Source organism: Canis lupus, chromosome 5 (genome assembly GCF_011100685.1).
Source record: "Canis lupus familiaris isolate Mischka breed German Shepherd chromosome 5, alternate assembly UU_Cfam_GSD_1.0, whole genome shotgun sequence".
Taxonomy (NCBI): Eukaryota; Metazoa; Chordata; class Mammalia; order Carnivora; family Canidae; genus Canis; species Canis lupus.
Genome location: NC_049226.1, coordinates 43,946,099 through 43,967,069, shown reverse-complemented (window position 1 = coordinate 43,967,069; position 20,971 = coordinate 43,946,099). Strand labels below are relative to the sequence as shown.

General features: G+C 34.8%; 1 protein-coding gene across 1 annotated transcript in view; it reads right to left on the bottom strand.

The window, feature by feature from the left end:
• DNAI4 (dynein axonemal intermediate chain 4) overlaps positions 1-20,971 on the bottom strand; it is a 100,749-nt gene that overhangs the window by 61,202 nt on the left and 18,576 nt on the right. The window contains 5 exon segments of the mRNA XM_038537175.1: positions 4,217-4,356; positions 7,101-7,257; positions 8,596-8,708; positions 9,985-10,169; positions 20,375-20,552. Of these exon segments, the coding sequence (XP_038393103.1) occupies positions 4,217-4,356; positions 7,101-7,257; positions 8,596-8,708; positions 9,985-10,169; positions 20,375-20,552 (773 nt within the window).

The following is a 20,971-nucleotide window of genomic DNA, read 5'->3' as shown; positions in this document are numbered from 1 at the left end:
GTGTATTCTGCTGTTGGGGATGGTGTGTACTGTATATATATATATGTTATATCTAGTTTATATTATTATTATTCAAGTCCTCTATTTTCTTTTTGATAATCTGATTATTCAGTCCATTACTGACAGTGGGGTACTGAAGTCTCAACTCTTTGTGTAGAACTATTTCTCTCTTTAATCCTGTCAATATTTGCTTCATATATTTGGAGGCTCTCTTGTTAAGTACACGTATGTTTATAATTGTTATATCTTCTTTATGTATGGAACCTTTTATCAATATATAATGTTCTCTGTCCCCTGTAACAATTTTATATAAAGTCTACTATGTCTGATGTTAGTAATGCCATCTCACCTTTCTTTGGTTGCTATTACAACTTTCACTTTACATATTTTTGTCTGTGGATCTAAAAGTGAGTCTCTTGTTAGACAGCATATACTTGGATCGTGTTTAGTTGTTTTTTTTTTAATCCATCCTACCAATATCTGCCTTTTAATTGGAGAGTTAAATCCACTTATTTAAAGTAATTATTGCTCAGGAAGGACTTCTGCCATTTTTCTTTTTCTTCTTTATGTCTTATGTCTTTGTTCCTCAATTTTTCAATTACTGCCTTCTTCTGTTTACTTGATTTTTCAATAATGTTCTGCTTTGATTCCTTTCTAATTTTATTTTTTTCAATTTTTAAGTTATTTTCTTGGTGATCGCCATGGAGATTACAAGTAATTTCTTAAAATTTTAACAATCTATTTTTTGAAGATTTTTATTTTTTTCGTAAGAGACAGAGAGAGAGAGAGAGAGAGAGAGAGATGGAGAGAAAGATTGGCAGAGACATAGGCAGAGGGAGAAGCAGGCTCCATGCAAAAAGCCCAAGGTGGGACTTGATCCTGGGACTCTGGGATCACACCCTGAGCCAAAGGCAGACACTCAACCGCTGAGCCACATTAAGCCACATTGTTAAGGCATCCCTTAACAATCTATTTTGAATTAATACTACCTTCCTTTAATAGTATACAAGAACTCCTATACGGTTCCATTACATCCACTTTATGTTGTCACAAATTACATCTTTATACACTGTGTACTCATTAGTATAGATTTATAATTATTGTTTTATGTATTTATTTTAAATTATATTGCAAATAGAGGAGATACAAACCAAAATTACAATACTGGCTTTTTTTTTTTTTTTTTTTAAGATTTTACTTATTTATTCATGAGAGACACAGAGAGGTAGAGACGTAGGCAGAGGGAGAAGCAGGCTCCATGTGGGGAGCCTGACATGGGAGTAAATCCCAGGATCCCAGGATCCCAACCTGAGCCAAAGGCAGACACTCAACCACCGAGCCACCCAGGCGCCCACAATACTGACTTTTGTATTTACCTATGTAGTTACCTTTACCAGTGCTCTTTGTTTCTTCATATGTCTTCAAGTTTCCAACTGTTGTCCTTTCATTTCTGCCTGAAGGATTCCTTTTAGCATTTCTCATAAGGCTATTCTACTAGTGATGAATTGCTTTAGCTTTTTGTTATCTGGGAGTAGCTTAATTTATCCTTCATAGGAATATATTTGATCTTAATTATTTAATTTCTTTATCATGAGAATTATTAGAAGGATATAGACTTCTTGTTTGATAGTTCTCTTTCATCTCTTTAAGTATGGCATCCCACTGACCTCTGGACACCATGGTTTCTGCTGAGAAATTGAGTGTAATCTTACTGAGGATTCCTTGTACCTGAGTCACTTTTTTTTTTTTCTGCTTTCAAGATTCTTTCAAAATTTAGTTATAATGTGGCTGACCTAAGTGTAGATCTGTTTGTTTATCCTTTTTGGGGTTTGTTGAGTGTCTCAAATGTCCAGATTCATGACTTTAATCAAGTGTTGGAAGCTTTTTGGCCATTATTTCCTTAAATTTATTTTGTTCCCCTCCATTTCTTTTTCCTTCTATCATTCTAAAATTCCCTTTATGTGTATGTTGGTATGCTTGGTGGAGCCCCATAGGTCCTTTGAGCTGTGTTCACTTTTCCTTACTCTTCTTTCTTTCTGCTCCTCAGCCTATATTAATTGACCTGTTTTTTAAGAATTGCTGCCAGCTCAAATCTGCCATAAATACCTCTAGCGAGTTTTTCCATTTCAATTATTGTACTTTTCATCTCCAGAATTTGTTTTTTTAAATAATTCCTATCTCTTTATTCATATTTTTTGTTTGTACATCATTTTGGTTTGCTTTAGCTCTTTGCCCACAGTTTCCTTTAGACTTATCAGAATATCGAATACAGGGATCCCTGGGTGGTGCAGCGGTTTAGTCCCTGCCTTTGGCCCAGGGTGCGATCCTGGTGACCCGGGATCGAGTCCCATGTCGGGCTCCCGGTGCATGGAGCCTGCTTCTCTCTCTGCCTCTCTCTGTAACTATCATAAATAAATAAAAATTTTAAAAAAAGAATATCTAGTACAATTGATGTAAAGTCTTTGGATAATAAATACAATGTACTTCCACTGAGAGAGTTTCTGTTAATTTCTTCTTTAAACAGGCCTTACTCTCTTATTTCTTTCTATCCTTTGTAATTTTTTGAGAACTGAACATTTTGAATATAATAGTGTGGTAAATCAGAATCTTCTTGGTCCTTGGGTTTTGTTTTGTAGTATGCTGTGTGAGTCCTAGTTTGTTTGCTTAGTGATGTTTCTAAAGTATTTTTATAAAGACTGGATTCTTTGTCATGTATCATCTTTGAAGTGTCTGATCTTTGGCTTTTGGTCAGCAAGTGTCCTGACAGAGATTTCTTTGAACACTTGAATTCCTCCCCCATCAGAAAAAAAGGAGAGCAAAGAGAAAAGAAAAAGAAAGGAATAGAGAAACAAAGGGGGGAGGGAAATCTCCTGGTCTTTGTAGATTGAGTCTGTGTTAAGGTATTCTTTTAATGCTTAGCCAGGCTGTTTACAAGTATGCCTTAGCCTTCATTTCCTGCTTGTACTGAGCCTAGAGATCAGCGAGAGGTGAAAGATTAGGATCTTTTCAGGTCTCTTCTGAGCATGCGTCCTGTCCTACGTATGCACATGACTTTCTAAATTTCCCTGTACATGCAAGCCTTTTTCAGTATCTTAATTTCCCAAAGAAGCTTCCTCCCTAGCTTTTTCTCTCACGCTTTCAGTGTGTTTCTTGTTTGATTCCCTCTAAGAGAGATGAGTTGTTCATTTGCCTTTCAATATTTGTGGAGAATGCACTATGCACAGCTGCTTTACCACCTGAGAGAGCTCTGAATTTAAAAATGAAGATTAAAAAAAAAAAAACACACACCAGACAAGTGCTCTGTGTTAGTCCTTTAGGTAGCCTCCCAGATGGGTTCAAAGAGAGAAACCAACCCACTGAGAATAAGGTCTGCTCTGTTCCCTCTGGAACCAAAAGCCAGAAGGCAGACTGCTATCTTTAAGACCAACACCATACTGGGGAGGAGAGTATGGCAAGAGTGAGTAAAGATGCCACAAAGCTTTCCATTCATTATAAGTTGCCCTTTTTTTGATCTAGTACTTGCTTAGAAGTTTGTCTATTTTAATCTTTCAAAAGAACTAGCTTATAGTTTTGCTGAGTAACAAAGGCCATTAAAATTAAAAACTTTCTTCTAATTACCTTTTAAGTCCTACTTCACAGATTGTTCACTATACAGGATTGTTAATTTATAAACATAGAAAAAAAAAACAATAAGTGTAGTAAAGGACTGTCTGAGGGTATTCCTGTGTGCCATGCCAGCTGAGTGACCTTGGCAAATTAGCTAACTTCTCTTCACTTGTTTCTTCCTCCAAAAATGGAGAGTAACAACAGTATGTATTTCATAGGGTTGTTGTGAGAATTAAACCAGTTAATTTACGTGAAAGGCCTAGAATAATGTCTGGCACATTTTAAATATTATTAGTTGTGGTTGATATTCTTTGTGAAAAAGCAGTTTCTCTAAATATTTCATAAACATTTGAAGAGTATAAAATTGCATGAAAGAGTTTCTATAGAAATTAAAAATGGTAATTATGTTACCGAAATCTTCTATATTTATGTTTATTACTCAGCATTTGTCATATTCTAAAAGCTATAGATCACCCATCTACCATTGCAATTTGGCCAAAGTATTTCTATCTTTGCTTTATATGTTTCAACATTTATTTGTTAACTGACAGACTCAGAAAATGTACATTAAAATACGGTAGTTTATCAAGAAGAATAAAATATAAATTACCTTTGTCTTCTTTTATGATTTTGTCACATTGAACATCTTTATTCTTTGGTGCTCCATTAATAGTCTGCATCATCCTTTCAACATATAAGTCATTACCTAATCTATTTCTACAAAGGGTCTCGTAATTCTTGTTTCTCCGACTATAAAAAATAAAGTATATTCAACTCATTAATAAAAAATATTACCACAGATATTATCTCTTTATATTATGTTTTCTCTTTAAACTTACCTTTCTTAATGTGGATTACATCAAACATGAAGCGAGAGTTCAAAAAACTCCTGAGGAAAAGATGGCACTGAACTACCTCCAAAGGATTCTATTTACTATACCTCTCAGCATCCTTGCTACTTTCAATGTCTACAGATAAGTTTTATGAACTTTTCTATAAACACTGAAAGCTATACATTTCCTTCAAAGTACTACATCTGTGTCATCCTGTGGGTATCATTTTCATAATTATTTAATTCTGAGTATTTCTTAAATTTCCATTATGATTTCCTCCTTGATTCATGAGGAATTTAGAAAATGTGCTTTTTAAACTTCCAAATGTGTATGTGACTATGTATCTATATTTTTATTGAAATTTGTGTTATTAATTTTAACTTAATTATATTTGTGGCCAGAGAATTTAGTTTGTCTGATACTATTTCTTGGAAATTTTTGAAACCTTGCTTCATAATCTTGTGTGGGGATAATTTTTGTAAATGTTCTGTTTGTGCTTGAAAAGAGTGTATGTTCTGTAATTGTTAAATGCTGAGTTGTGATTATTAAATTATGTTTTTGGTTCAAATCTTTTATATGTATGTGAACTTTTTATCTGAAAGACATACAGTAATTGAGAGGCATGTTTAAATCTCCTACTTTAATAGGATACTTATCAAGTTTCTAGTTTCTGCTTCATATATATTGAGGTTATTTTATTAGGAGTATTCAAAATTAGAATTATTTTTACCTTCCTGTCATTATGAAGTGAACTTCTTTGACCCTAATAATGCCATTGGTTTAATTGTTTGCCTGTGGATGATATGCTTTTTTTTTCTTCTGTTTTTAAAATCTTCTTTTAATATTTGATATTTTGGAGTATCAGTACAACACACTTAGTCCATTTCTTTTTTGTGCTTATTTATATATTTATTCCTATTTCTGAGACATTATGTCTTTTAAGAGCTTGAGAAAGTCCTTACTCTTTTTTTTTTTTTTAAAGATTTTATTTATTTTTTCATGAGAGACACAGAGAGAGAGAGAGAGAGGCAGAGGGAGAAGCAGGCTCCATGCAGGAAGCCCGATCTGGGACTTGATCCCAGGACCCCGGGATTACATCCTGAGCCAAAGGCAGATGCTCTAACACTGAGGCACCCAGGCATTTCTCTCTCATACTTTATATCACATTTTTCTGTCCAATGTTTATTTTGTTTAATTTATCCAGATCTATGCTTCAATTTATTAAATCTCTGTTCAATTATGACTTCTTTAAATTTAATGTTTACTTTTTAATTTCAACAATTATGTAAACATACTCTATTTTAGAGTTCTTTTTAGATGTTTTTGCAAATATGAGTCATCATTTTTAGTGAGGTGTTAAACCTTTTATTTAAATATTTCACGTATATGTTATATTCTATGTCTCACAATATAGCCCTAATAATATCTCAGTATCCACAGTCATCATGATGTAGATCTAGGGTTTGTTATTTCTTTTAATTCTCATTCATAATGTCTTCTTTATTGGTTTGGTGTGTTTCTACCAAACTCAATCTGAGGGAATTTTTTTAAAAGATTTTATTTATTTATTCATGAGAGACACATGGAGAGAGACAGAGACAGGCAGAGGGAGAAGCAGGATCTCTGTAAAGAGCCCCATGCAGGACTTGATCCTAGGACCCTGGGATCACGTGCTAAGCTGAAGGCAGAGGCTCAACCGCTGAGCTACCTAGGTGTCCCAATCTGAGAGAATCTTAAGACCCTAAATGGGATGTGCTTTCCGTCAGAGAAAATTTGTGTTTGCTTATGATAGTAGCTATAAGACCTGGGATCACTTGAGAAAACTGAAATCCTTTTAATGGTCTTTGAGGAGGACCCAAGATTTAACAGACTCTAGATGCATGTGCTAATTTTGACATTTTTTTTAAAGATTTTATTTATTTATTCATGAGAAACACACAGATAGAAGCACAGACACAGGCAGAGGGAGAAGCAGGCTCCATGCAGGGAGCCCGATGTGGGACTTGATCATGGGACTCCAGGATCACGCCCTGGGCCAAAGGCAGGTGCCAAACCTTGAGCCACCCAGGGATCCCCTAATTTTGACATTTGCTTCTAGCATCTCTCCCTCTCTGATTTCAGATCACTTATCTGTCCATTTGTTATTCAGAGGAAGGCAAATTATCAGAGATAAAGAGGGACATTACATAATGATAAAGGGGTCAATTCTCTCAAAAAGGCATAAACGATCATTAACATGTATGTGTCTAACCACAGAGCTTCAAAATACACAAGGCAAAAACTAATGATTTAAATTTATTAATAAGGAGAAATGGAAAGTCTGCTCTGATACAGTAATTTCAGTTATTTTCCCATTACATATTTTTCCTTCTTAAGTTTTAAATATAAAAATGTCAGTCCTTTCTTAAAAAGAAAGAAGTCCTTTCCTTTTAAAGATTATGGTAAAGCAATGGGTTCTTCCAGTAGAAAAAAGAAGGCATATACAACATAAACACTTTACATATTATTTCAAAGGGCACATATGTAACTTTATATATAATTTCACCAAGCACATATGCCACCAATATTTATCCATGAATCCCCCAAAACAGAAACAAGAATAAGAACCTCTGACTTAGCACTTAAGTTGCAGAAGCAAATAAACAATTGATCCATACATACAGTAGTTTCTCAGCTTCTTCAGATTCCACAGAAATCATGATGGTTGGTAGGTTAAAAAATCTCAGTGTTTCCGTCTCTGTGAGTGTTATCTCTATGGTCTTTTGTAGGTCTTCTTTTGTTACAACTTTTTCAGGTGTTGCCCTTACAACTCGTAAATCTAAAATACATGACTTAATAAGAATCATTTATTAATTGTTATTTTCAATTTTCATTTTACCAAAACATCATGATGGATCATACATTGCAGATGGCTTTATGTGGTCAAAGAACATGTTGTGAGATATATTCAATCGCTCCAAAACTGGAGGAGATTATAATAATCCAATAATCCTCCTGTCTCCCTCTGATAGGATGATCTTCCATGATGTAACAGACACTGCTGAATGCCTAAATTTTCATTGCTAAGGCTTTCTCCCTTCCCTTGCTCTTTGCATTAAGAAAATCAAGCGTTTAGGTTTCCTAGCCTCTCTTGAAGCTGGGGGTGATAAGAGAGAGTTCTGGCCAGTAAGATAACAGCAGAAATATATAGGAAAGAAGGTGGCTCCTGGGAAAACTTTTACTTTCCTGATAAATAAAGGTGCTACTGCCTTTCTCCCTCTCTCTGCCTTTACTGTAGATATATACTCAGAGCTGAGGTAGATATTTTGAGACCATGAAGAAAAAGCAAGAAGCAAAGTGTTAAGGAAACAGAATAGCAGCGCTGCCAATCCAGAGTCTGACAATTAAGCCACAAAATCAAATCTAAAATCTACCCTCTAAGATCCTTTAATATGAGAAAAATAGGTGATTGTTTAAGCTAATGGTAGCTGGGTACTGTTACTTGTTAGAGTATTCCTTACATATCTTAACACCAAAGATCTATCAAGCACTTTTCCCACTTTATGAATACTTATATTAACCCTTCATTATCATCTGAGGAAGAGACACCCTTGCTGCACTCCAAGGCGAATGTTCCTCAAGGAGGTACCCATTTCTTCCAGCACTTTTGATCATCCATTATTTCACCATTCTTCTATTTTCATTTTCATAATCCTTTAGCTCATATTTTATGCTCTGCCTGGAAGGAGTCACTCCTATTTGTTTTCCTGACAAATTACTAATCATTTTTTAAAACCCAGTTCAAAACTCAATAATGTTCTCTGTGAACTCTTTTTTTTTTTTTTTCCCATCTCAGAGGTGCGACTTTCAAAGTGCTCCCATCACATTCTGCTTATGTCCTATTAGGGCACTGATCACAATGTATCAGAATGACTTGTCTCCTGAGTTAGAAGCAGAATACTTCTAAAGCAGGATCTGTGGTTCCTGAGGCTGGTGGTTCAGGAATCACCTTGGGAACTTTACTACTACCCTGGTAATTCTCATGTAGCTACTCCTTAGGTCAGAATTTGGGAATCATTGCCATAGTTCTTTTGTCTCAAATACTTGACAAATAATAACCATATTTGCTAAAGAAATAATAGGCTGTTACTGAAATAAATTATAATATTTTCATTACCTGTAAAACTAGTCAGTTTTTCCCGTTTATACGAAGGTTCTTCTAGGTCTTCTGCTATTGATTCAGTAGTAGATACACTTGATTTAGTAACTGTACTGCTTCCTAAAACTGACCTTCAATAATGAAAACATGATTCTTTTATTTAGATGTTCTCATGGGTAATTAAATGTATAAATAATAACATTATCATGTTGAGAAATAAAATATACTATAATCACGTAAGAAAAATTGATAAAAATAAACTACTTCTTTAAACACTGAGTTGGTTTGTAGTGTTCCTGAAGTAAAAAGTCATTATAAATGTATTTTAGAGATAAAATATGTCAAACCTATGTTTAAAGTGCTTCGATGGGCTCCCAATATATTTAGTATGAAAAGCTAAAGTACAGTCTACCTATCCAGTCTCTCCATCTTCATTATCACTCTTCTCTTCCCCATTCTCCTCAATCTTGTGGTGCTCTCTTATTTTACAGCCTCAGCCTGGAACTTCTTTTCACTTTTTACTAATTATTTGTCCATCATTCAAATCTCATCTTAACTGTGATTTATTCAATTTTATAAGATTTGAATAAAAGAAAATGTATACACTGGTTGGGAAAATCAATACATCAAAGAATACAAAAATAATTTATTTAAACATATGAACTTAATATTCCTTAATGATATTATATACTTTTTTTCCCTTTGTATTTATAAGTCCAACTGTCCTCCAAAAGGGTAGGTTCAATTTACTGGAATATTCTTTGTTTTATAGAGCATTCCTACAGCTACTGTATGCAAATTTGGAGACAGACACTCGAATGACATATTTTCTCCTAAGATTTTGTTCTTAATTACACACTAAAATATTTCCCAATAATCTTTAGATTATTTTAGGACATACTGTTTTATTATTGCATAGATTGAACTTCTCTATTGTAAGCATTACTAAAATTTCAGTAAGTGTCTACATACAAAATACATGCATAACATTTCCTTTATAAAAAAATTATGAGACAAAAGAGAAATCAAACCCTAGCAGAACAGGGATTTTCATGGAAGAATGAGGGGGTGGGACAGGGAGAAGGAAAGCTACTTCTTCCCATAAATTGCAACATAAAAGAAATTGAAGAAATATGTTCTGTGGTATGTGATGCTAGCCCCACCTTTTGATTCCTCAGGACATCCTTAGTAAAATCTATATATTTTCTCACAAATGTTTTGGTATGTCAGGGAACTCTTAAGTTATGCAAAGCTGTACATCTAAGTAAAACATGAGGAGAACATAGATATGACACACTAACGTAGAGTGGCATTGGGAGACTGAAGACAACATCTAAATTACATATATGCAATATGAAAAGATAGTACATATGATGTGAAACAGAATATTAGAATAATATACTCTACCTTGTAAACTGCCCTAATATACTAGGATTTAATGTATTCTGATAAAGGCTATAGGAAGATATATAGTCTGATGCATATGATCCTTCTTGTGATGTCAGTAGTTTATTTGGTTTAGCTGTACCCATATGTGGGTCTGGACGGTAAAGAGGTCGGGGAGTAACATCATCTCCTTGTGGATTAATTACCTGTGGAAAATGGTAATTTAAAATGAAATAAGTTAAAAAGAAAAAAGGATTTCTGAGTAACAGGTCCTAGAAAATAGAAATAAAAGTAGGGGATCCCTGGGTGGCGCAGCGGTTTGGCGCCTGCCTTTGGCCCAGGGCACGATCCTGGAGACCCGGGATGGAATCCCATGTCGGGCTCCGGGTGCATGGAGCCTGCTTCTCCCTCTGCCTGTGTCTCTGCCTCTCTCTCTCTCTCTCTCTGTGACTATCATAAATAAATAAAAATTAAAAAAAAATAAAAAAAAATAAAAAAAAGAAATAAAAGTAGTAGAAAAATGAATACATTGTTTCTAGCATGGAATGAATACGAAAAATTGAGTGAAAGATTTTATTCTTACAAAATTTCTTAACTAGGCATACTTTTAAAAAGCGTCTTATTCATGTTTTTACCTCTATGCAAGTAATATTATTAATTTTGAGGGAATTCAAAAAGAAAAATAATTCACCCAGATTGTTAATATTTTTGTAAATTTAATTTCTTATGTATAAGCTTTAAAAAGCCCACATTTATTCATTCAATATTTTATTAGAAAATATTTCCCAATTTTTACATATTTTTGTTTTTGCCAATTCTTAATCTTTTCCATTTTGAAATTTAACACATACAGAAATACAGGTCTTACATTCAAGTTTTTAATCCATTTTTAGTTAGTTTTTGTATATAGTATATGTGGTCCAACTTCATTTTTTTGCACGTGCCTTTCCAGGTTTTCTAACTCTACTTATTGAAGATAGTGTTTTTCACCAGTGTATATACCTTGCTCTTTCATTGTAAATTAATTGACCATATATGTGTGTATTTATTTTGGGGCTATTTAGTTCCATTGATCTATGCGTTTATATACAAATACCATACTGTTTTAATTATGACAGTCCTGTAATATAGTTTGAAATCAGACTGGCTGATGTCTCCAGCTTTATTCTTTTCTAAGATTGCTTTAGCTATCTATAATCCTTTTAATATATTGTTGAATTTCATTTGTCAATATTGTTTAGGGTTTTGTATCTATGTTCATTGCAGATATTGGTGTGTAATTTTCTTTTCCTGTGGTGTCCTTGTATAGTTTTGGTATTAGAGTAAGGCTGGCGTCATAAAATGAATTTGGAAGAGTTTCCCCCTCTTCCTTTATTGGAAAAGTTTGAGATGGATTGATATTAGTTCTTTGAATGTTTGCTATAATTCACCAGTAAAACTGTCTGGTCGTAGACTTCTGTTTGTTGGGAGGTTTTTGATTAGTGATTCAATCTCCTTAATAATAATTGGACTGTTCAGATTTTCTATTTCCTCATAATTCAATTTCGATTGGTTGTTCATTTCTAAGGAATTATACATTTCTTCTAAGTTGTCTAATTTGTTGGCATATATTTATTCATAATATTCTCTTATGATCCTTTGTATTTCTGTAGTATCAATTGTAACATCTCTCTTTTTAAATTTTTTAAAATTTATTCATGAGAAGCAGAGGGAGAAACAGGCTCCCTGCAGAAAGCCTGATGTGGGACTTGATCCAGGACTCCAGGATTACATCTTTTTTTTTTTTTTAAGACTTTTATTTATTCACTCATGACAGACACACACACACAGAGAGAGAGAGAGAGAGAGAGAGGCAGAGACACAGGCAGAGGGAGAAGCAGGCTCCAGGCAGGGAGCCAGACGTGGGACTGGATCCTCGGTCCCCAGGATCACACCCCAAGCCAAAGGTGGCGCTAAACCACTGAGCCACCGGGGCTCCCCCCAGGATCTCATCCTGAGCCGAAGGCAGGCTCTCAACCACTGAGCCACCTAGGCATCCCTCTCGTTTGTTTTTGATTTTATTCATTTGAACCTGGTTTTGTTTATTTGAATCTCTTTTTTTTTTCTTGGTGAATATAAAGATTTGTCAACTTTATCTTTTCAAAGAACCAGCTTTTAGTTTCATTGATCTTTATTGTCTTTTCAGCCTCTAGTTCATTTATTTCTGCTCAAATCTGTTATTATTTTACTTCCACTAACTTTGGGCTTCACTTATTCTTTTTCTAGTCATTTGTTTCTTGAGATAGGTATCTCTATGAACTTCCCTTTTATAACTTCTTCCCTTTTATAACTTCCCTTTATAACTGCATCCCACAAATTTTGGTATATGTCCACTTTCATCTGTCTCAGGTATTTTTTTAATTTCTCTTTTGATTTCTTCTTTGACCCATTAGTTATTCAGTAGCATCTACATATTTTTTAACTTTCCAATTTTCTTTGTGTAATTAATGTCTAGTTTTCTAACTTTGTGGCTGGGAATGGTGTTTGATATGATTTCAATTCTTTTTTTAATTAAGACTCATTTTGTGGCCTAACATGTGAGCTATCCCGGAAAATATTCCATGCGTACTTGAGAAGGATCTGTATTCTGTTGCTTTTGGTTGGTATCATCCTCTCTGGGGCTCCATTCATTTTCTTCATTCTTTTTTTCCCCACTCTTGTTTTTGGGTTGCATAATCTCTATAGATCTATCCTCAAGTTTGCTAATTCTTCCTTCTGTCAGTTAAAATCTATTATTTATCTCTGCTAGTGAATTTTTAAAGGTTTGACTAATGTACTTTTCTACTCCAGAATTTCCTTTTGGTTCTTTATAATTTTTTCTCGTGCAACTCAGAAACTGAATTTTATCTGATTAATTTTAATTGAGATATAACTGATACATAAGATTGTACCCACTTTAGGTATACAACATAATGACTTGATGTATGTATGTATTGCAAAATGATTACAATAAGTTTATTTAGGGCAGCCTGGGTGGCTCAATGGTTTAGTGCCGCCTTCAGCCCAGGGCGTGACCCTGGAGACCTGGGATCAAGTCCCACATCGGGCTTCCTGCGGAGAGCCTGCTTCTCCCTCTGCCTGTGTCTCTGCCTCTCTTTCTCTCTGTGTCTCTCACGAATAAATAAAATCTTTAAAAAATAATACATTTATTAAAAATCCATTACCTCAAGGGCATGTAGGTGGCTCAGTTGGTTAAGTGTCTGACTCTTGATTTTGGCTCAGGGCATGATCTCACGTGTTGTAACACTGAGTCCCGCATCAGGCTCTGTGCCCAGCAGACAGTCTGCTTAGGGAGTTTCTCTCTTTGTCCCTTCCCTCACTTACTCACTCTCTAAAATAAATTAAAAAATAAAATCCATCACGTCACATAGTTACAAAATTATTTTTTATTATGACGAGAACTTATTTTTTTAAAGATGTTATTCATTTTGGAGAGGGAGAGAGAGAGAAAGCCCTGGATGGGGAGGAGAGGCAGAGGGAGAAGAGAATCCCAAGCAGACTCCATGATGAGTGGGGAGCCTGTCTCAGGCCTGATCCTGGGACCCCTGAGCTGAAATCAAGAGTTTGCTGGCCAAACAACTGTGCCACCCAAACACTCCATGGTGAGAACTTTTTAAAATTTTTTTTTATTTTTACCTTTTTAAAAAGATTTTTATTTATTCATGAGAGACAGAGAGAGAGAGAGAGAGAGAGGCAGATACCACATCTTCTTTATCCATTCATCAATTGATGACTAATTCAATAATGCTGCTATAGACATTATGGTGCATGTATCCCTTTGAATTAGTATTTTTGTATCCTTTGGACAAATACCTATGAGTGCAATTGCTGGATTGTAGAGTAGCTCTATTTTTAACTTTTTGAGGAAACTCCATACTGCTTTCCAGAGTGGCTGCACTGGTTTGTATTTTGAACAGTACATGAGGGTTTCTCCACATGCTTGTCAAAAACAGTTGTTCCTTATTTTGTTGATTTTAGCCATTCTGACAACTGTGAGGTGATATCTCCTGGTAGCTTTGATTTATATTTCCCCAGTGATCAGTGATGTTGAGTCTCTTTACTGATTTTTTTCTGAATTGGATGTGACAGTCATCATGCTTCCTTTTACTACTTTAATCATGGTTTCTTTAGTCCTATGAAGACATTTATAAGGACTTCTCTTAAAACTCTTTTTGTTAAGTCTAACATCTGCTTCTTCCCACAGTGTCTATTGCCTTTTTTTTTTCTTGAGTATAGGTCATATTTTTCTATTTATTTGTATGCCCTATGTTTTGTTGGAAACTGGAGATTTTAGATAACATATTGTAGTAACGCTAGGTATTGCTATCTCCGTCCTTTCTAAAACTTGTAATTTCTATTTGTTTATTTGTTTGATTACCTAGATCACTTTGTGAGATCTATTTCCCCATAAAGGGTTGAACTGTGCCCCCCAAAGAAGATATGTTGAAGTCCTCACCTCCAGTACCTCAGATTGTGGAAATAGGACTTTGCAGACTTAACCACGTTAAGATGAGATCATTAGGGTGAGAACCTAATCCAGTATGACTGATGTCTTTATAGAAAGGGGACATTTGGACATAGATACACATACAGGTAAGACATCATGAAAATACATGGGGAGAACATAATGTGAAGATAGAGAATTGAAGTGATAGATCTACAAGCCAAGAAATGTCTAGGACTACCAGAGCTAGAAGAGAAATTAACCCTTCTCTGTTATATTTAGAGGGTACATGTCCACACTAACACCTTGATTTCAGACTTCTGTCCTCCAGAATTGTGAGACAATGGACTTCTATTGTTTTAAGTCATATACTTAAAATATATACTTAAGTTCATGGTACTTTGCTAATGGAGCATGTGCCCTCTCCCGTCATTTATCCCAACACAATGTTAACCCTCTGATGTTGCTTCTCAGGGACTAGCTACTTTGGGTACCCTCACATCCATCCTGGGATGACAATGGTACTGGTAGGGCTGTCTACTATTCTTCAATACACTTAGCTGTTACACTGATTGCTGATTGCTCTACTGTTTTTTTTTTTTCCCAGCAGTGCCCTGGGGCACAAATTCTCTAATCCAATCAAATTGTGACTACTTCCAGGGAATAATTTCTGAGGTCAGTTTGGTATTCTCACTCCAAAATGCTCCTCCTAGCTGCATTATTCCCAGGTTCTCTGTTAACCAGCCAGCCTACAGTCTAGAGTGAGTCTTCATTTGATCCATGAATCTAAATCAATTCCCATTCGCCACAACCTCTTCTAGTTTTTTTTTTTTTTAAAGATTTTATTTATTTATTTGAGAGAGAGAGAGAGAGCAGACAGAGGCAAGGGAAGAAGCAGACTCCCTGCTGAGCAAGGAGCCCCATGTAGGGCTCAATGACCTGAGATTATGACCTGAGCCGAAGGCAGACATTTAACCAACTGAGCCACCCTGGCGCCCCTACCTCCACCGTTTTTTAGTGTACTCTTAGGTTCAAACTTCTCCATGCTCTATTGTAAGTGGAGTTAGTTCCTTTTGGAAGATATTAGAAGCTATTTGTTTGACAATTTGCTTCTTCCCTCAGATAAGATCTCTGTACCAGGTCTCTGAACGTGAGAGTGGAAATGATAGTAAGCTTCTCTATGAGTGACAGCCTCACTCTAGATGTTAAATGCTTCTTGGAGGGGGCAGAGCAGTAACCTGAAATATTTTCAGCTTACTTTTCCTGACATGGAACCGTTATGTCATGATCCAGGGAAGACCTCAGTATTCTCAGTGTTACACACTCAAGGTAGAATTCATCAGTGGTGATTAGGCAAAAGAAAGGAGTCCATACCTCTCACCTGCACCCACGTAGAACTTGGCTTCAGCAACAGGTATTTGGGGGCAGGATGAGAAATGCTGAAGTTCTGCTTTTGGAAAAGAAACCCCTATACATGGGAGCTAAGGGGAAGGGGAACCTTGTGTTCTCGGCTGCAAGCAGTCTAGAGTGGAATATATACCTTGCTAGGCTGGGAGGGAAGCAGTGGTCTTGGCTCAAATGCCACGGCTTTCTTATAAACTGTCATAGACGTTCTTAAATGATTCTTTGTTTACTGTTTGCCCTTAGGTCCAATTCCTGAGGCATTAAATCCTTGTTTTTAAAAAATAACTTTCACCAGTTTCACTTGAGCTGGGCATTGGAGATCTTCATGCCATCATGCAGGAAACATTGAACTAATTATCTTTTTTAAAAATTGTAGTAAATACAGAATGCATAAAATTTATCATCTTAACCATTTTTAAGTTCTTTCACATTAACTACTTTCACACTGTTGTGCAACCATCACCACCATCCATCTCCAGAATCACTTTTATCTCATAAAACTGAAACCATATCCATTAGAAAAATAACTTCCCTGTAAAAATATCCCCTGGTAACCACTATTCTGCTTTCTCTGAATTTGACTATTCTAGGTATCTCACATAAGTGGAATCATACACTTTGCCTTTATGTGACTGGCTTATTTCAATTAGCGTAATATCATCCATATTGTAGCAAGTGTTGGAATTTCATTTCTTCTTCAAGTTAAAAATTTTCCATCATGTGTGTATATACACACATTTTTTTTTTTAATTCATCTGCTGAGGAAAACTTGGGTTGCTTCCACCTTTTAGTTATTGTGAATTACACTGCTGTGAATGTAGGTGTATGTTCAAGTCTCTGCTTTTAATTCTTTTGGGTATAGACCAGGAAGTAGAATTACTGGATCATAAGGTAATTCTATTTTTAATTTTTTGAGGAATCACAATACTGTTTTCTGTAGTGTTTAGACTATTATACATTCCTATTAACAGTGCACAAAGTTTTTAAATTCTCTAGATCTTCACCAACATTTGCTATTTTCCATTGTTGTGTTTTTAGCTATCCTAACGGGTCTTAGCTGGTATCTCATTGTTCTTCTGTTCTGCATTTCCCTAATGATTAGTGATGCTGAACATTTTTTCATTTGCTGTTGGCTATTTGTGGATCTCCTCTGGAAAAATATTGAATTCTTATCCATTTTTTTAATTGGACCACTTATTATTGAGTTATAGAAGTTCTTTGTATCATCTGAACATTAACTTCTTATCAGATAGATAATCTTTAAATATATTTTCCTAATTCTGTCAGTTGCTTTTCACTGTTGTTGTTTCCTTTGATGCACAGAAGTTTCTAATGTTTGATGTGTAGTTCATTATATCCATTTTCTTCTTTTGCTGTATGTGCATTTGCTGTTATATTTTAAGAAATCCAAAGTCAAGGTTTTCCCTTATGTTTTCTTCTTTTTTTAAAAAAAAAGATTTTATTTATTTGAGAGAGAGAGGGAGAGCGCATGCACACACACTAATGAGCAGGGGGAAGAAGCAGACTCTGCTGAGCAAGGAGCCCAACTTGGGGCTCTGTTTCAGGACACTGAGATCATGACCCGAGCCAAAATCAAGAGTTGAACACTTAACCAACTGAGCCACCCAGGTGCCCCTCTTCTAAGAGTTTTATCATTTTAGCTGTTAAGAGCTTGATACATTTGGAGTTATTTTTGTATGAGTCCTATATCATTCTTTTGCATGTAGATATCAAGTTTTTCCAACATCTTTGTTGAAAAGACTCTCCTTTCCCTATTAACATAGAATTAGCATGCTTGTCAAAAATCATTTGAACATATATGTAGGGGGTTATTTCTGGGCCCTCTATTCTATTCCATTGATTCATATATCTATATTCATATATATTTTCTATCCTACACCTTTGCTGAATTTATTCTAAGTTTTTGGCTTTTTTTTTTTTTTTAATGTGGAATCTTTGGGGTTTTCTACATACTAGATCATGTCATCTGTGAACTGAAATTTACTTTTTCCTTTCCACTTTGGATTTTTCTTTTTTCTTCTTGACTAATTGCTCTGGGTAGGACACCCACTACTATGTTGAGAAGCAGCAAAAGTGGGCATCCTTGCCTTGTTCCTGATCTGAGAGGAAAAGCTTTCAGTCTTTCATCACTAACTCTGTTAGCTGTAGTTTTTTCAGAATGCCCTGAGGAAATCCTTTCTTTTTCAGATTAGCTAAATGGTTAAATATTTTTTTTATATATATAATGAATGGATATTAAACTGTTTTAAATGCTTTTTCTTTACCTGTTCTAATGATCCCATAGATTCTCCCTTCCCAGTCTACTAATATGGCAAGTAGTATTGGTATTTATTTATTTATTTAAATGCTTTCAGTATTTTTATTTTTTAATTTTAAAAAATTTTATTTAAATTCAATTTGCCAACATATAGTATAATACCCAGTGCTCATCTCATCATGTGTCCCTAGGGCCCACCACCCACTTACCCTATCTCCCCACTCACCTCCTGTTCTGCAACCCTTTGTTTGTTTCCCAGTTAGGAGTCTCTCATGGTTTGTCTTCCTCTCTAATTTTTCCCCACTCAGTTTCCCTCTTTTCCCTTATTAGTATTGATTTTTATTTTTTATTTTTTTATTTCATTTTTTTAAAAAAAGATTTTATTTATTTATTCATGAGAGACAGACAGAGAGAGAGAGAGAGAGAGAGAGAGAGGCAAAGACACAGGCAGAAGGAGAAGCAGGCTCCATGCAGGGAGCCTGATGTGGGACTCGATCCCGGGACTCCAGGCTCATGCCTTGTGCTGAAGGCAGGTGCTAAACCGCTGAGCCACCCAGGGATCCCCTAGTATTGATTCTTAAATGTTGCAACAACCTTGCGTTCATTACCCTCAGTTGGTCATGATGCACTATCCCTTTTACATATTGTAATACCATATAGTATGTATGCATTGCATGTATATATGTATAATACATACATATTACATATAATGTGTATATAATTACATGTAATTGTGGACTGAATGTTCATGTACACTCAAAATTCATGTTGGCTTCCTAATCCCAATGTGATGGTATTGGAAGGTAGAACTTTGAGAGGTAATTAGATCATGAAGGTGGAGACCTCATGAATAGGATTCATGCCCTTCTGAGAAGAGGCCAGAGAGTTAGCTAAATCTCTTTCCGCCATGTGATATATAGAGAATACATTAGGAAGTTAGCAGTCTGCAACCTGGAAGGATCCTTACCAGAACTCAACCATGCTTGCATTCTAATCTTGGGCTTCCAGCCCTAGAACTGTAAGAAATAAATTTCTTTGTTTACAAGCCAACCAGTCTATAGTACTTTGTTATAACACCCTGAGTTGACTAAGATAATGGTACATGTAATATACATTCAAATATATAGTATTCATTTATTAAAATTAGTGTGTTTTCATTTTTTAGCTATTATAAACAAAGATGCTATAAACACTTGTACTAGAGTTTTTTATAAACATATACTTTCTTTTCTCCTGAGTAGATACCTAGAAGCGGAATGGCTGGGTGATATAATAGGTATATATTTAACATTGAATAAACAACCATGGTTTTTCATTTTCCATTCCTACCAGCAGTGTATAAGAATTCTGGTTCCTCCACATACCTGCCCACATTTGGTATGGATGCTCTTTCAATTTTAAGCATTCTAATAGGCATATAGCAGTATCTCATGGTTTCAATTTGCATTTCCCTAATGATTAATGCTTATCATCTTTGATGTGCTCATTTGCTATCTTTATATGTGCTTTGTTGAAGTATTTGTTCAAATGTTTTGCTTATTTTAAATATTATGTTGCCTTAATATTGTTTTGAGAATTGTTTATATATTTTGAATACAAGTACTTTAGCAGATATATGCTTTATAAATAATTTTTCCCACTGTATGGCTTTTTTTTTCCATTCTTTTAGCAATGTCTTTCTAAGACAGAAGCTTTAATTTTGATGGAGTCCAATTTATCAATTTTACCTTTAATGGACTGTGATTTTTGTGTCATATCTAAAAAAAAAAAAAAAGTCAATGCTTAGCCCATTCAGATTTATATATTAATTACTTACATGCTTGTCTGCATTTATACTAAACTTTGATTAAAAGTTTAAAAATTTTAATTCTTAGTTTTCTAATGAGATAACCAATTTTGTGACAATTCATTTTATATTTTCTAGAGTACATTGCAAAGAAGAATGGATATTATCTTTACTATCTGTAACTGGGTTAGCTATTATTAATACCATAATCAACTAGTTCTTGGTCATGAGTAGACTTTCCTTACTCAACTCTAATGTTCTCATTATTAGAAATGAATTATAGGAACCAAGAGCCAATATTATGCTGTAAGATATGCAGTAAATACTCTAACAAAATTAACATATCATTATTAGAAGTGAGTTGATTATTTCAAAGCAGTATATTTTTTACTTTAACATTTTAGTCAAGGTCTTTATGGTATCATTTTCAATTAAAACTCAGAATTCTAAGGAACATTACCTGTATGACTGTCTTTGGGGTAGAAATATTCATTTTTTCTGTTTTTATCTCAGGTAGAATTGTCATGGTTTTTGACATAGCCATTCTACTTTGGTTTGCACCAACATAGCTTTTTGTGAAACCTCCTCTTGCGGTGTTAATAAAGCTAATAGATTTCTTGGCCTGTGGGCCAACGTTCCTATATTAAGAAAAGAAAACATAAGACAAAGGATCATGACAGAAGGAAAAGTAACCAACAACAAAATAGCGGACTTTCATTAGAAACATGGAAACAATCTGAACACATAAATAAGAAATAATAGCTACTTGAGAGCTCATTATGTGTAAGCATAGTTCTAGAATGTTTACATTCATTATGTCACTTTTTTCTCATGACCCTTAAGAGGTTGCTGTATCATTTATATAAAGTCACAGAGGCTTAAGAGAGAAATATTCCTCCGAGAGTTGAAATTTGAACCTAAGCAGTGTGATCCAAAGTCTATAGTGATTTCTCTGGGTCTCAGTTTCTTTATTTGTGAGATGGGGATATTAATAGTTCCCTATTAATAGATTATTATGAGGATTAAATGGATTAATTTGTATATTATGGTTAGGAAG